We start from the raw sequence: 17191 nt of genomic DNA on the forward strand, positions 1-17191 counted from the left end.
AGATGTAAAACACTAAACTATTGTAATAGTTTAAATACAAAGCATGAACTTAATATATATAGTATTGATATATTCAAGTAAGAAATTCATTCAGAGACTTAGTTTACAAATAAACAACAGATAAATAAAAGAAATATACTAGACATAGAATTCTTTGGGATAGCAACTGTTCAATATTTCTATATAAATATAACCAACCAACTAACCAACTAATTATGTATACAATAATTAATATTTATGTAAGCATATTTATAATTGTGTGTGTGGGTGAACTTTTCTATCATCCATTTTCTCCATGCTTGCATAGGTTAGATGGATCTGCTCCAGCACAGCATCTTGTTCTTTGTTGCAGTCCACTGTCATCTTTGTGAGGTTAAATATCTTGATATCAGATTTCACCACTTCTCCCCATGTCTTCCTCAGTTTTCCACTTCCACCATTTACTTTCATTTATATCATCTGACACTTATTTACCCAATTATCATCTTCCATATTCATACCCTCACAGTTTTAATTCTTGCACACAACTGATTCCTCTTATATTTAGCTTTTCTCACAGTTTATTCTGTGCTGTCATTCTTGTACACTAACATTATATATCCTGTAGAGCATGCATGCCTAATTTCTTTACAGCCTTCTCACATCCTATGCATTCAGAGCCCATGTTACACTCCTGTTTCTCTACCATGCAATATTGCACTTTGCATATTTATGACTTCATTTGGAGAGAGGATCCCTACATTGCCAGCTCCCAAAATTTAATCCATCCTATATTCTTGTCCTAGCTGCTGGTAATAGATGCTGTCAACTACATTTAGGGAGCCTTCTGAGTGTTTGAAGGAATTAATTTCATAAGTGCTTTTGTTATGATATTCCTGTGAATACATGAATGAAATATTCTTATCTTTTTTGAACCAGGATACAAGGTCATAGGTATGCAGAATTTTCCAGAGACACCAGTCTTAAACTTCTATAATGACCCATGAAAACTAAAATAAAAGGGCATTCAGAATTGACCCTTGATGGACACCTATTTTGCATGCTATTAGCTTTCACCTTCCTGACATCACTTCTCTACATAGCTTACCCAGCTGTCACAAGCCAGTTATCTACACTAAGTTTTCATAGTGACCATTAGACTACAGAAGTGGTAGCTTGTTAAAAGCCTTCTATAGATCACTGAATGTTAGACATAGTGATTATGCACATGTATATTTATTGCTGTAGAGGCAATACAAAGTTACCCCTGCCTCTCTCTCTCTTCCTCTGAGATGACCATGTATTACCCTTATAGCATGATACCTTTTTCTGTTCTTCTATCATAGTTTCACCTTTCACCACCTGGCACAAAGCCATTCTCCCCCCACACCACTCCCTCTCTCGGTTGAGGGGTCTTGTAAATTACTTACTGACCTCATCTGTGCTGTTCCAATAAAGAACACCCAGAATACTCTGTGAAATGGTTGGCATTAAGAAAGGCATCCAGCTGTAGAAATTGTACCAAAGCAGACAGTTGAGCTTGGTGCATTCTTCTAACTTGCCAGCTCCAGTCAAACTATCCAACCAAGGCCAGTATGGAAAACAGATGTTGAATGATGAAAATGGTGATGTAAACATAGTTGTATGTAATCTCACAATCTGAAAAGCCTACGTTAGTTTTGTTTTTTGCTTCTGGTATGAAACAGAAATTGACAAATATCATTCTGGTATATTTTAGAAGTTGATACAGGATCAAAGACTGCCAATTGTTCACTGCCACAATTCTAGTTATTTATAGACAAATAGAAAGTATGCATGAAGTTGGTAGAGTATTAGATAACAGAGAGTTCACTTTACTAACTTGCCTTACATTCACATACTAACAGCTATATTTTCTGTCTGTTTCTTTTACTTAATAACTCTTACTTCTACTATTAGCTTAGCCTCTATCTATGTCTCTCTGTATAAACCAATGTTACTGTTTCTATCTTACTCTTTCATAAACATTATCTTGTGCATAATTTATTTCATAATCAAAAAAAAACCTGATCACTTTTTTATATACTCTATGATACTAATCTTGATAAAACTGTAAATAAAATCCTTTAATTACACAAGTTAGTATCCTTTAATTACACAAGTTAGTGGGTTTCATTGGTCAAGACTGAGAGTTGTTCATATGTGGTTAAAACAGGTTTCCAAGACCAAATACTATACTTGAAAAACCTAATTACATTTAACACATCATGTCCTTGACCAAAATATAAAGTAACAGCAGAGAAGATTAGAATAAATAACATATTAAAACTGAAAGAAAAGATAAACAAGACTAAGATAAATAACAAAATGCCCATTAGTATTGAATATATAATGTCAAGCTTCATAAAATATATGAGTATATATTCATAAACATGTAAATATATGTGCATATACTCACATCATAAATATAGATAGTGTAAAAGCTTGGGCATGGACACATTGAAACTCCGGCATCTGGCAACTGACTTGGCAGACACCCATAAAATTATTAACCATCTTACAAACAATAACTCTGAGCACCTTTTCAAACTCCACCTGTCTAACACCCGTGGACATATTTACAAAGTCAGAAAACAGCACAGCTCCCATGACTTTCGGAAACATTTTTTCATGCTAAGAGTTGCTGAAGCATGGAACAAACTGCCAGCATCAGTTGTTAGTTGTCGGAGCACTGCATCCTTCAAAACTTCCATGCTTCCTGAGATTCGCCAACACTACACCTTATTTTCTCCCCTCCATACATGTGCAAGCATGTATCTGACTCATACACTGTTCGCTTTCCAGACATTTGTACATTATTGCATCTACTTTATACACACTTTCTGACAAGTTGTGGTGCACCTGAGCATGGTACACAATAATTTCATCATTATATCATATAAACACTTTTTTTTTCTTTTCTGTAAAAACTGAAGAAATTTTCACAAGTATGATCTTAATATAATAATAATAATGAAATTATTGTATACAGTGCTCAGGTGCACCACAACTTGTCAGAAAGTGCGTATAGAGTATATGCAGTAATGTACAAATGTCTGGAAAGCGAACAAAGTATGAGTCAGATACATGCTTGTGTGTGTATGGAGGGGAGAAAATCAGATATAGTGTTGGCGAATCTCAGAAAGCATGGAAGTTTTGAAGGATGCAGTGATCCGACAACTAACAACTGATGCCGGCAGTTTGTTCCATGCTTCAGCAACTCTCAGCATGAAAAACTGTTTCCTAAAGTCATGGGAGCTGTGCTGTTTTCTGACTTTGTAAATATGTCCATGGGTGTTAGACAGGTGGAGTTTGAAAAGGTGCTCAGAGTTATGGTTGATAATTTTATGGGTGTCTGCCAAGTCAGCTGCCAGACGTCAGAGTTTCAATGTGTCCATGCCCAGGGAAGTAAGGCGTTCAGAATATGGCAAATGCTTGATGGAGGGTATTCTTTTGGTTGCACGTCGCTGAACGGCTTCCAGACGATTGATATCCTGGGCAAGATACGGGTTCCAGACCGGTGATGCAAATTCCAGGTGAGGTCTTACCATAGCTATATAAAGCCGCAGATAGATAGTCGGAGAGCGGCTCACAAAGGATTTGGTGAGTGATGCCAAGACACTCTCAACCTTCTTGACAATTTTAGCGATGTGTTTTGTCCAACGCAAATCACTGTCGACAATAACACCCAGGTCACGTTCACATGAAGACTTTTTGAGATTAGTGTTGTGGAGGGAGTATGGACGCTGGGTTTCTCCTCCCAAAATGCATGGTGGTACATTTGTCCACAGCCAGCTTGAGTTGCCAGTCCATGATCCACTGCTGCATTGTGTCCAGGTCTGCTTGCAATAGAGATCTATAGTATACAGGATCTGACCTCTTTATTTCGAGGTACAGCTTGATGTCATCTGCATATTTCAGTACTGTGGCATTCTTTAAGTTGGCATCTATGTCATTAACATATGCAACAAATAAAAGGGGGCCAAGAACAGATCCCTCTGGTACACCAGATGTCATCTCATAGGGTGAAGAGTGCTGTCCTAGAACTGTGACAACCTCTTTTTGGTCAAAAATAAAGGACTTCAACCAGTTATAGAGTTCGTCTCTTACGCCCAATGCAGAGAGCTTCACCATAAGTCTTTTGTGTGGCACAGAGTTAAAAGCCTTAGCAAAGTCCAGGTAAACAACATCCACCCAGGATCCGCAATCAGTGATTTGGGTAATGTCCTCAAGAAACTTGATGAGTTGAGTTAAGAACAGATAATATATCAAAATAAAAGTATTACTTGCCTGGAAATAAATATATACTTCCAAATTATGGTATCTTATAGGAATATACATTTACAAAATTTAAGATTTTTCTGACTAATTTTCTAAAAATGAGGTGAGTTCTGTAAGCCATTGGTTTGAAATACACTGAAAACCTATTGAAGTTTTGGACTTACAGTCAGGCTAGAAAAGACCTTTAAGCCTTTCGTTACTATATTTCTGACCAAAATACACCCCTTATGTGTTTCAATTAATTTCTAACATAATCATAAATTTAGTCTGGTTTCATTAAACAACTATAACTTTTTTATTTATCAATATATTAATGTGATTTTTGGAAGATAATTTAATGAAATATTCTCAACCAATTCTATACTATAATTTTTGTCACAAAGTGACTCTAATTGCAGGTAGATACAGGTAAATTCAACAAAATATAAAATTATTAAAATTTTGTTCAAACATCGCTATAGAAAATGGTTATTAGCTAATATTCAATTGGGTATACAACAAAATTTTACGATAGAATTTGTTATTCTGGGTAACTTTCTGATACCCATAATAATATTTCTGGCAAAATAGTCTTAATTTCATTTAAGGTTGTGGGAAACCACTAACTATCCTTTCTTTCGCTTTGTTTACATTTAGCGTAACGGTTCGTTTCTGCCGTAATGATTTCAAAAAGGCTCATTCGAAAAAGTAAAAAGAAATAGTCTAAGGCTTTACTCTCCTGGGAAAGTCTGTGGCTTGGTCCAGTTTCTTCAGAAAAATCACAGAAAGAAACAGTTTTTAAATTTTCACTCCATTCAGGTGCCAATTCATTTTCTTTATCGCTGTCGGAGCTCTCGGATTCACTGTTTTCACTTTCGGAAAATGAAACATCAGATTCATTATCAAATACCACGTGCTTTTTTTTTTCAGTCATAGAGCTAGATTTATGAAGGTCTTCAGTAGAAAATCCTTCGAATTCTGACTCGCTGCTTGATATAATGAAATTCGTATCCATTTTTTGTCAGAATTACAAATTTTGAAAACACAATAGGAACAAATTTCGGAAAAAAATCTCCCAAAATTCACGGAATTAAAATTACACTTCGATTGTTGTACAAAACTGTAGTTGAACTGTTTATGAAGTATAATACGTGTTTTCACGAATGTACTAAAGAGATTTGCTCTGATATTCTCATTTAAATATGAATAGGTAAATACGGGCGGGTTTGGTCGGTTTGGTCACATTAACCAAAAATTTTTCGGGCGGCTTTCGGCAGTTTGGTAACAAAAGGGTTAAGCCAGATCCATGAGATAATTTGCAAGTGGAATATTAAGAATTGCTGTTGTTTCTTAATTCAAAGTTTATTTAGATCAAGTTTCCAGGCTTGAAACAGCTAAGATTTTACTCCCTGGAGCAAAGGCAGGAGAAGTATGCAGTAACATACATCTGGAAGATCCTGGAAGGAATTGTGCCAAATTTTGGCATTGAAAGCTACACCAATGCCAGAATGAGTTGACACTGCAAAGTGCCATAGATCCCAACAATGCCATTGCGCTTCAGGACCAGTTACTGCAACAGCCTGGGGCCCACATCTTTTTAATATTCTCTCAAAGAGCCTGCGGGATCTATACAAAGTGGATGTAGGTGTTTGCAAATCAAAAGTAGACCTCTTTCTGTCAAGAGTCCCAGAGGTGCAAATGAGGGTAGTGATATCAAACTCATTTATTCATCAAATAAAAAAACAGTGTAGCAAAATGGTGGTACCCCAGCATGGCCACAGCTCTGAGCTGAAACTACAAAAAAAAAAAAGAAAAAAAAGAGACTTACATTATTGAAATGAATTCCATTTGTGTTCATTCCTGCTAGGAGTATGAAGGATTACATTATCTCATGAGTCCTTTTTTAAGGTGAAAGTTTGTGATCAAAAGGGGATTAGTTTGTTATTTGTAGCAAGTTGAACCATCATAGAATGTTTCTCTCATTCACAAGTGTTTTTCCAGGATTATAATACAACACTGTTGACAATCTACTATCTGTCAATCTTTTGATGAATTCTAGATGAATTTTATAGGGCCATAAATAAAAGTGTAACACCAACACTTACTTCTCTTTCTTGATGTAATTCTTTTTGAAATTGAGCTTTCAAGCCAGAAAGTTGTTCCTGTAACTTCTTTATACATTCTTCTTGACTGGAAGACTTCTCTTTCATAAGAGTTAACTGTGTATCTGTTTCAGTAAACCTTTAAAACAATTTTTGAAAAATTTATAGAGAATTGCATTTATATTTGAATGTAAAAATACAAGAAAATCACTCTCAACAATAACCAAAAATGTAGTAATACACACAAATGTAATGCATAATTAATGTTAACAGAGTAATAGCTTCAAAAAGATAAATTTGAATGCTCTTGTTCTTTTTGTTCAGTGAATAGCGTAAGCAAATGCCTTACTTAACTTTCTATCATATTTATTAACTGGGAAATGCAAGTAGAAATAGCAGCCTTAAAGTCATTGCCATTTAACTCCAGGTTAATCTTGATGAAACAAACCTATGCTCAAAGTTGTTTCCGCCATAACAATTCTGTCTTTCCTTTTTCATAGGTACCCTCCCTTAAAAAAAAAAAATGGGTGTAATATGAGTGAAATATGACGTGATTTCAAGTGGGTTAAGGAGCCATGCAGAGGCTTCCTCTGTAGCCGTATTGATTCAATGTCCATATTTTGATTTTTTTTTAAATCGTTTGAAAATGTGTTCAAAATAAAAGTATTGCACCTGGTTTATATATTTTATTTGTAAGAAAAATGACAGTTCCTCTAAATAGCCAGCATGCTCTATAGTCCCCCTTTCATAATTGCCACCAAACTAATAGCTGACAATGTGTCTAAGGGAGTGCTATTGCCCAAGTGATCTTGTTGGCTCTAAATGTATAGAAATAAGACATTTCAATAAATAAACAAGTGAAATAAAAATTAAATTTAAAAAGAAAGCTTGGTTCTTTTCCTTTTGAACAGCACTTTTCAACACAATTTCTAGTTAACTAAACACTTTTAAACTTCGCATACTGGTAGAATGTGTCAAAATAAAACATTTTTTTGTCTTGGCTTTCTTGAGAAAATTTTAATTCGTTTGTTTAATGTAGTTTAATTTTTCGAATTTTAACCAATGAATCGCCTCTAATGAGCTAAAATCATTTGCTGCGTCTAAAACTGAGAAAACATCCTGTCACTAACCCTAACCCTCACCCTAACCTTAAATTTTGGCCTTTCAGGGTTTTTTTTTTCTTAATTGTTACGTGTGTATCTAAAATTATTCGTTTTGTTTTTGTTTTGAGTTTTTGCCTTCGTTTTAGCCTTTCGTTATGTATACGTACGGAAAGCGTGTGTATAAAATTATAGAATTATTTTGTTTGTTAATTGTTTAAATTATTTTCCATTGCTTTCGTTTTAGCCTTTCATTTTTTTTTCTTAATTGTTATTCTTAAATTAATTTAACAAAAAAAAAACGAAAGGCTAAAATTTAGGGTGAGGGTGAGGGTTAGTGACAGGATGTTGTCTCAGTTTTAGACGCAGCACATGATTTTAGCTCACTAGAGGCAATTGATTGGTTAAAATTCGAAAAATTAAACTACGTTAAACTTACAAATTATAATTTTCTCAAGAAAGCCAAGACAAAAAAATGTTTTATTTTGACACATTCTACCAGTATACGAAGTTTAAAAGTGTTTAGTTAACTAGATATTGTGTTGAAAAGTGCCGTTCAAAAGGAAAAGATCCGAAAGCTTTACTGTTATAGTGTCGAGAAGTTTTTCAAGTTCATAGAAAGTTTGACTTACAAATGTAATTATCAACTCAAACTCTAACAGAAATATAACTCGATTTATTTACAAATGCAAACGGAAAATTTAAAAGAAGGGTAGGTTACTTTTGATTTCATAGTATACCTAAAGTTACTTCCCTTGTTTCCTAAATAAATAAATAAAAACATCCAAATGGTAACTTACTTAGAGAAGAGTTCATTAAATGCTTGATTTTTTTCTTTGAGCGTTTCCTTCAGTTGCATTAACTGATGGCCTGAATTCCTGAAAACAATTAAAAGGTAACAATCGGGACATTCACTCTTATTCATGTATATTTTTTCCTTTTTTTTCTGTTTTATACTTTATTTTTTATATAAATAATTCAGCTCACTCAATCTTTCTTCAGGAATATATGAAAACCTTGCTACAAAAATTGAGTAAATTGAAAAAAAAAAAAAAATTAGAGATGGAAAGTTTTAATTGCGTATTTACCTTGATCAACCTAAGTCACTGGTTAAGTAAAATATCTTATCAGTTATTATTTTTTAATTAGTTTTTGGTCTCCATTTATTTTTCTAAATTTTCTCCAGGAATTCTGACAACAATATCTTTGTCAAACAGGGAAACATTAAACTGCTGCTATATAAATAATCACTCTGACAATGACAATAATTCTTACTTTGGAAATTGGATTCTTCTGAATACATGAAGCATTTGACTAGGTTTTTGTCTTATTCTAAATCTGATGTATCTTACTGTCAAGAAACCCAAAAGACAATTTAGTTGAAACAAATTACATATCACCATATCAATACTCCAAATTATATATTTTCTTTTGATCATCACCATTACTACGAAGTTTAAATCCTTTTGACACCACCCACCTGAAACCGCCTCTGGCTCTGTAGTACAAATGACTTGTTTTCAAAAGTTCTGAATTAAAATCTTCCACCAAACCTTAGTCACAATTTATGATCCTAATACTAGCTTAATTACAACTAAGTTATTTTACTAACTTCCTTGTTATATTTAAAATTAACTGAAAGAAACACAAAACATCTCAACAGAAATATGGTAACAAAAGAGTTAACAATATGTTGAAGTTTATTCAAATTTTAAAGAGTTGAACAACAACTTCCCTCCTGAATAGGCTTTAGCATTTAAACTGGCTGTATCTAGCCCTAATATTCTACTTGTTTCCTGTTCAAACTGTCAAGATATGGCCTCTTATAATCTACCTTACACTGTCATTCTGAAAATAAACAATCGCATCAACAAAATCACAAAGCTACAGTATTAAATTTCACAGAGTAATCTGAATGCAAAAGGGTTAATCTGTCATTTCTTTGCAAACTATTCTACACTGACATTGGTTCACAAAAACTTTTAGATATTTGCATAGTTACTACCATAATTGCACTTTTATACTCATTTCTGACTCTGAAATAATGAATTAAATATTTATGGGAGGAAGTACAAATTAAACACTGTATAATTTAGTTTTTGGTTACTTATCTAGTTTTATCAGCTTTAAATGTATATAAGATTAATTTGAATTAAAACCTAAACCAGAGAATTGTAGCTGGCTGAATTAGAAGCTGACCAACCTGTCAGTTAGATGGCTTATAGGTTACATTCTATCATCAATGCTATAATATATACCTGATAAAGAAGGTGGTGGGCTGGCAGAATCATTAGCAAGCTGGGCAAAATGCTTAGCAGCATTTCGTTCGACTATCTATGTTCCCAGTTCAAATTTTATCAAAGTCGACTTTGCCTTTTATACTTTCAAGGTCAATTAAATATGTACCAATTGAGCACGAGGGTCAGTGTAAATGACTAACCCCTTCCTTCAAAATTACTGGTCTTGTGCCAAAATTTGAAACCTATATATACCTGATAAAATTTTTTAACGTATCAATCCGCCTAACGTTTGAATATAAATTTGTTACTTCCATCACTTGATAACTTGAAAACTAGAATTTGCTATCCTGCTGAGGTTAACTTTGTCTTCCATCCTTTCAAGATCAATAAAGTAAAGTACTTAAGGTGGTAAGCTGGTAGAATTGTTAACATGCTGAGCAAAAGGCTTAGCAGCAGTTCAAATTCTGCTGAGGCTGACTTTACCTTTCATCATTTCAGGGTCAATAAAATAAGTACCAGTCAAGCACTGGGGGCAATGTAATCAATTAGGCCCTCCACCAAACTTTGCTGGCCTTGTGCCAAAAACTTGAAACCAATAAACTAAAGTACCAGTGAAATATTGGCATTGATGTAATCAAGAAGCCCTGTCCCTTAAAAATTGCTGGCCTTGTATCAGAATTTGAAAGAATTATTATAGTCCAAAGGTTATAAGCAGTTACTTTTTGTTAAAAATCTCTAGATCAGAAGTTAGCAAGGGAGGTGGGGAAGAAAAAGAGAAAGAAATGAGAAAAAAAAAACAAGTTGAATTACCTTTTTTCATGATTTAAGTATCCTTGTGTGCAGGATAATTTGTCCATCAAATTTAATACCTGTATAAAAATAATGGCTATATAAGGATGGATTAAGCCAGATTCCACCAATAGTTCATTTCAACAATGAAAAATAAACTCCAAAGGGAAAAATAGTACTGCACAATTCTACATATAATACATTCACCAAAATAAAAATTAGGGACGTCTATAATACATGATATTAGGGCAATGTTTTTCCACTCAATTTTATTAAGGAAAAAACTTAATGTAATAAAGCTTTATCATTTTGAAAATTATTATTTTTATTATATAGATCAATTTATCTTTATATAAAATGAAATATTAAACAATATATTGCATTATAGTAGATTGTCTGCTTATGTAATTGTTGTATCTTCCATCTCCAATGTTGTGGTACCGACATGATATTGTGACAGATGGTTTAGATGTAACAATAGACAAAATAACAATATAGCCATATTAACAATGTAACACTCCAACAATATTTTCAGGGAACTCACTACACACACAAACTTCACTCTTACAGCTACTATTTATAATTACTTGTTCCAATGTATTTCTTGCAAGGGGGCATCGTGACTCTCATCACAACATCTCCCCCTTTGAGATTTTGACTTCCATAAGAAGGGAATTTTATTTTATTTTTCCTTTTTCCAGCACCTCGCCTTCTTTAATTTTTTTTGCAAATTTAATATCTTTTTCATTTTGGCATCATTTCTAAGTGTTATTTCTAAGGCGGTGTGCTGGCAGATTTGTTAGTGCATCAGGCGAAATGCTTGGCATTTTTCCGTCTGCTATGTTCTGAGTTCAAGTTCCGCTGAGGTCGATTTTGCCTTCCATCCTTTCAGGGTTGATAAATTAAGTACCAGTGAGACACTGGGGTCGATGTGATCAACTAGTCCCCTCCCCACAAATTCGAGACCTTGTGCCTCCAGTAGAAAGGATTATTTCTAAGTATACAGTCTGTTTACGTTTTTCTTGCGATGCAAATGATCTTATGATTTGCAATACAACTTCAGGAAACCTGCCCGTCACCTAGTCACCTACCATTCTGGCAGACACACTAGCCAAACTGACTATATCCTTGCCAGAAAAAGGGAAAGAGGACTGCTTATAAATACCAAAACCTTCCCAGGTGAAGAATGTACTCCTCAACATAGATTAGTAGTTAGTGACTCCAGGATCAGGGCTGAATGGATGCCCAGAAGAAGACTAGCCTGGAGGAGAGGGGTCTGGAAACTTAAAGATCCTGCAAATGGGCAGAAATTTAGAAACGTATTACTCGAAGCTTTTGATGAAATAGAAGGGGATATAGCATCACATAATGTGGAAGACAACTGGAGGTTTCTACGGGACAACCTGCTGAGAGCCACTGACCAGATCTGTGGCTGGTGCAAAGTCCCCACTCGACCCAAGGTAACGTGGTGGTGGAACAATGTGGTTGACAGGGCTATTAGACAAAGAAACAGGCTTGGAAGGACTGGAAGAACGGAGGTAGCAGGGAACTGTATCAGACTGCCAGAAGGGAAGCTAGGAGACAGGTTTATTTAGCCAGAGGGGAAGCAGATAAGAAAAAATTTGCCAATGTTCTGCGCAGTGAGGACCAAAGACTTGAGGTATTTCGTGTTGCAAGACAGTGTGTGAGAGAGAATCGTGATGTGGTAGGAGAGAAATGTGTTCGCATGGATGATGGTTCACTTGCACTAAATGAGGATGCAAAGAGAGAGGTTTGGAGACGCCACTATGAAAGGTTGCTGAATAAAGAAAATGAATGGGATAAAGAGAGTCTGCCGAATGTCAACCCAACAGAGGGACCAGCTATCCGAGTTGACAGTTCTTTGGTAGTTAAGGCAATTGGAAGCATGAAGACAGGGAAAGCCCCAGGCCCATCAGGAATTACTGCAGAGATGCTCAAAATATCTGGCAGTGTCGGCTATAGCCTAGTCACCCATATAGTTAACCAGGTGATACACGAAGGAGTCATACCCAATGACTGGCGTAGCAGCATAATAGTCAACTGCTACAAAGGTAAAGGTAATGTCCTAGATACAAATAATTACAGAGGTATCAAGCTGTTGGATCAGGTAATGAAGGTTAGGGAGAGAGTCAACTTGGACGAGATGCAGTGTGGTTTCGTGCCATATTTCTGGTGAGACAATTGCAGGAGAAATACCTAGGCAAAGATAAGCCCCTGTACTTGGCTTTCGTTGACATGGAGAAAGCCTTTGACAGGGTCCCCCGATCCCTTATCTGGTGGTCAATGAGGAAACTAGGGATAGATGAATGGTTAGTGAGAGCTGTGCAAGCCATGTACAGGGACGCTGTAAGTAAGGTAAGGGTTGGCAACATGTACACTGACGAATTCAAGGTAGAGGTTGGGGTCCACCAGGGTTCAGTCCTCAGCCCTCTCCTATTTATCATAGTCCTCCAGGAAATTACAGAGGAATTCAAGACAGGATGCCCCTGGGAGCTCCTCTATGCTGACGACCTTGCTCTAATTGCTGAGTCACTATCAGAACTGGAGGAGAAGTTTCAGGTGTGGAAGGAAGGATTAGAATCGAAGGGCCTTAGAGTCAACCTAGCTAAAACAAAAGTCCTAATAAGTAGGAAGGTAGACAAACCACAAACGCCTTCAGGTAGATGGCCCTGCTCGATCTGTAGAAAAGGTGTAGGTAGAAACTCTATAAGATGTACCCAGTGTAAGCTATGGACACATAAGAGGTGCAGCAATGTCAAAGGAAGGCTAACTGGGAAGATAGTTTTTGTATGTGGCAGATGCTTAGGAGCAATAAACATTGAAAATCTGCAGTAAACAACTTCCGTCACTTTCCAGGGAAAAAAACTAGAAGTAGTTGATAGCTTCTGTTACCTAGGTGACCAAGTCAGTAGCGGGGGTGGGTGTGCTGAAAATGTAACTGCTAGAGTAAGAATAGTCTGGGCAAAGTTCAGGGAGCTCTTACCTCTGCTGGTGACTAAAGGCCTCTCGCTCAGAGTAAAAGGCAGACTGTATGATGCATGTGTATGAACAGCCATGCTACATGGCAATGAAACATGGGCCGTGACTGCTGAGGACATGCGTAAGCTCACGAGGAATGAAGCCAGTATGCTCCGATGGATGTGTAATGTCAGTGTACATACTCGACAGATTGTAAGTACCTTGAGAGAATAGTTGGGCCTAAGAAGCATCAGCTGTGGTGTGCAAGAGAGACGATTGCACTGGTATGGTCATGTGGCAAGAATGGATGAAGATAGGTGTGTGAAAAAGTACCAATCCCTAGCAGTTGAGGGAACCCATGGAAGAGGTAGACCCAGGAAAACCTGGGACGAAGTGGGGAAGCATGACCTTCGAACTTTAGGCCTCACCGAGGCAATGACTAGTGACCGAGACCTTTGGAAATATGCTGTGCGTGAGAAGACCTAGCAGGACAAGTGAGTCCATCCCGTGTCCCTTGCTAGGGATGTAGCCAGCCCACTTATTCATGCCTTTCCTTCCTTGGACACACGAAGACCTGTTGCGGCAAGCGAAGTCGAAATCGAACCTCATCTGACGACAGGCACCCATGCCAACCTCCCTTCATTAGACACTAAACTCTGCTTGTGAAGACCTGTTGAGGCAAGTGAAATCGGAATCGAAATTGAACCAATCCTATGACTGGCACCCGGCAGTTGCCAGGGCCGCTGGACTGACTCCTGTGCAGGTAGCAAGTAAAGAAACACAGTTTCGACTCTGTACTTGAGGAGAGATCCATTGAGTCAAATACATCAACATCAAAAATCAATGGAAACTGCAGTTGTGATCCCTGTGCCGGTGGCACGTAAAAAGCACCATCCGAACGTGGCCGATGCCAGCACCGCCTAGACTGGCTTCCGTGCCGGTGGCACGTAAAAAGCACCATCTGAACGTGGTCGATACCAGCACCACCTAGACTGGCTTCCATGCCTGTGGCATGTAAAAAGCACCATCCAAACGTGATTGATGCCAGCGCCACCTTGACTGGCTTCCGTGCCAGTGGCATGTAAAAAGCACCAATCTGATCGTGGCCGTTGCCAGCCTTGCCTGGCGCCTGTGCTGGTGGCACGTAAAAAGCACCCACTACACTCACGGAGTGGTTGGCATTAGGAAGGGCATCCAGCTTTAGAAACACTGCCAGATCAGACTGGAGCCTGGTGCAGCCTTCTGGCTTCTCAGATTCCCGTTCAAACCGTCCAACCCATGCTAGCATGCAGAACGGATATTAAACAATGATGATGATGATGATGACTGCTGCTTCTTCAAGGCTCAATCTCTTTTGGTGCTGGCACCTCAAACATGTCATAGCAGACTTCCATTGGTATTTTCTTTCGTTTTTCAGTATGTCTTGTCTTTAATTGGTTTAGGTGTCTCTTATGTTCCCATGTTGTCCTTTAATTACATACGTCATGTTTCCTAATCTTTTAGTTACAAAACCATCCTACCAGCCTTCTTTACCATTTTTGTAAACTTTAAAATGGACTTTATCTCCTACTTCAAAATGTTTTATTGCCTTTTCTATATTTCCTTTAAATATATTTTTTTCCCGGCAATAATTTATTGAAGATCAATTTTATTTTTTGCTCAAACATTACCTCTACTGGAGACTTTCCTAAACTGATATTTGGATTGGGCATTAATCTATATACCCCGAAGAATTTTGTTAAAGCCTCGTCATTTCCTACGTCATACCTTGCTTTTTTTAACACTCGCTTGACAGTATCAATGAATTTTTCTACTTCCTGTTTGACCTTGGGTAGAAGAGCCAGGTAAAAATATGCTTTATAGCATGTATTTTGTAGAAAGTTTTGAATTCACAACCTGTAAATTGTTTTCCATTATTTGATACTAACATGTCTGAAACATCATATCAGGCAAATAATTCATACAGGAACTTTATTGTTGTCTTTGTGTTTGGTTTATTGCACCTGCATATCTCTGTCCATTTTGTACCACTATCAACAACAATTAGATAGTATGCACCATTCACCAGTCCAGCGTAGTCAACATGTACCCTGGAACATGAACTATCCATCTCAAGCCATGATTGGTATTTCACTGGTGGTGCCTTAGCTGCTAGTGCACACCCCCTAGAAGATTTTACTATATTTTCAATGTCCCAGTCCAATGATGGCCAATATACATAGCCCCTCATTCCCAGGAGTCCACTGTGGAATTTCTGCAGTACTTGTTTCTGTAGAGCAGTTGGTACTACCACTCCTTGTGTGTACATTAAAACATCATCACATAGTGAAAAATTATTTCAATTTGTATTTTTATTTTGCTTATTTTTCAACATTTCTTTCATACTTGAAATGTAATTATCTTCTGTGGATTTCATTTTTATATCATGTGCTTTCACTGGCAGTTCGTGAATTACGCATAATACTTTTTATTTTATTTCCTGACCGCAATGAGGCCATCAGCTCTGCATTTTGAGAAATTAGTCTCAGTAAACAGTTCGCATGACCAATTTTTTTTGACAGAATATATTGCAAAATAAAATTTAAGTTTAGCAATATTGTACTCTGGCATTGTAGTGGGTTCGCTGTATGGGTAGACAATTCCTTTTCTGACCCAAAAATTGATGGTGATGGTTGGTTTGTAGCCAAAAACTTCTAGCATGTAGAAAATTGTTAAATTTTTTTACCACAAAAATAATCAATAGAGCCTCCTTCTCTATCTGACTATACTTTTTCCCTGATGCTAACAGCAAATGTGAAGCATGAACTACTGGCTTCATATTTCCATCTTTATATTTGTGTAGCAAGACTGCTTCTATTCCATAATCCGAAGCATCTGAAGCTACAACCATGTCTGTTTCAGGATTGAAATGGGCTAGTGACAAATTAGAAATTAGTATTTTTTTTCTATCTCTTTGAATGCATTTTGACACTTTACCAATTAATTCCATTTTACTTCTTTTTTTCAGTAAATCATTTAATGGTACTCTCAATTTATGCATGTTAGGAATGTAATTTTGATAGTAAATTACTAGCCCAAAGAAAGCTTGTAATGTCACAATGTTATGTGGGGGAGGCATATCTTTAATGTTATTTGCCCTCGACAGGCCAGGACGTCTTCCATTTTTATCAATAATTTGTCCTAAGTATTTGATGTTTGGCAAAAAGAACTCACATTTCTCCTTGCTCAGAGTGAACCAGTAGTCCCTTATTTTTTCAAACACAGTTTTTATATGCTCAACATGCTGATCATGCGAATTACTTTTAATGAATATGTCATCCAGGTATGGAGTTGCAAACTAACAGTCCACCAACATCACATCCATAACCTGTTGAAATATTCCAGATGAGACCTTCTCATCAGTTTGAGATTGGTGTCCTTGTGAACAAAGTATTTATTTTGAGAGGTCAATCCATGGATATCATTCACAACATTAACATGACTGGCCTTGATCATGTTAACACAGTTGATGCTACAATACAATTTTGCACACTGTATATTTGGTTGAAGTTTGCATTTTACAACTTGATGTTGATTCTATCAACAACTAAAAGAACAGACTGGATATATTTGGAAAAAGAAGAATTCTTTCTTTATCAATTTACCAGTCACTTTCATTATAGTTAAAGAACCTTGTCTGACAGAGAAATATACCTGTAGTAGTAGGATGAGACCTGAGAATGTT

At 36.5% G+C, this 17191-nt stretch overlaps 1 protein-coding gene and 1 long non-coding RNA gene across 4 annotated transcripts in view; one reads left to right on the forward strand and one right to left on the reverse strand.

Moving 5' to 3' along the window:
* The window catches only part of LOC118762987, a 21920-nt gene extending 4937 nt beyond the window's left edge, over window positions 1-16983 (forward strand). Inside the window, exons 2-4 of the long non-coding RNA XR_004998742.1 lie at window positions 12922-12927; window positions 13292-13296; window positions 16973-16983. This is a non-coding gene — a long non-coding RNA (uncharacterized LOC118762987). The remainder of the gene's footprint in view (window positions 1-12921; window positions 12928-13291; window positions 13297-16972) is intronic.
* LOC115218570 (leucine-rich repeat-containing protein 45-like) overlaps window positions 1-17191 on the reverse strand; it is an 82087-nt gene that overhangs the window by 42555 nt on the left and 22341 nt on the right. For all 3 annotated transcript variants that reach the window (XM_036502076.1, XM_036502067.1, XM_029788464.2), the window contains 3 exons: window positions 10510-10568; window positions 8260-8337; window positions 6363-6498 (listed from right to left, as the gene is read on the reverse strand). In XM_036502076.1, coding sequence (XP_036357969.1) covers window positions 6363-6498; window positions 8260-8337; window positions 10510-10568 — 273 coding nt within the window. The remainder of the gene's footprint in view (window positions 1-6362; window positions 6499-8259; window positions 8338-10509; window positions 10569-17191) is intronic.

Source organism: Octopus sinensis, linkage group LG1, assembly GCF_006345805.1.
Source record: "Octopus sinensis linkage group LG1, ASM634580v1, whole genome shotgun sequence".
Classification (NCBI taxonomy): Eukaryota; Metazoa; Mollusca; class Cephalopoda; order Octopoda; family Octopodidae; genus Octopus; species Octopus sinensis.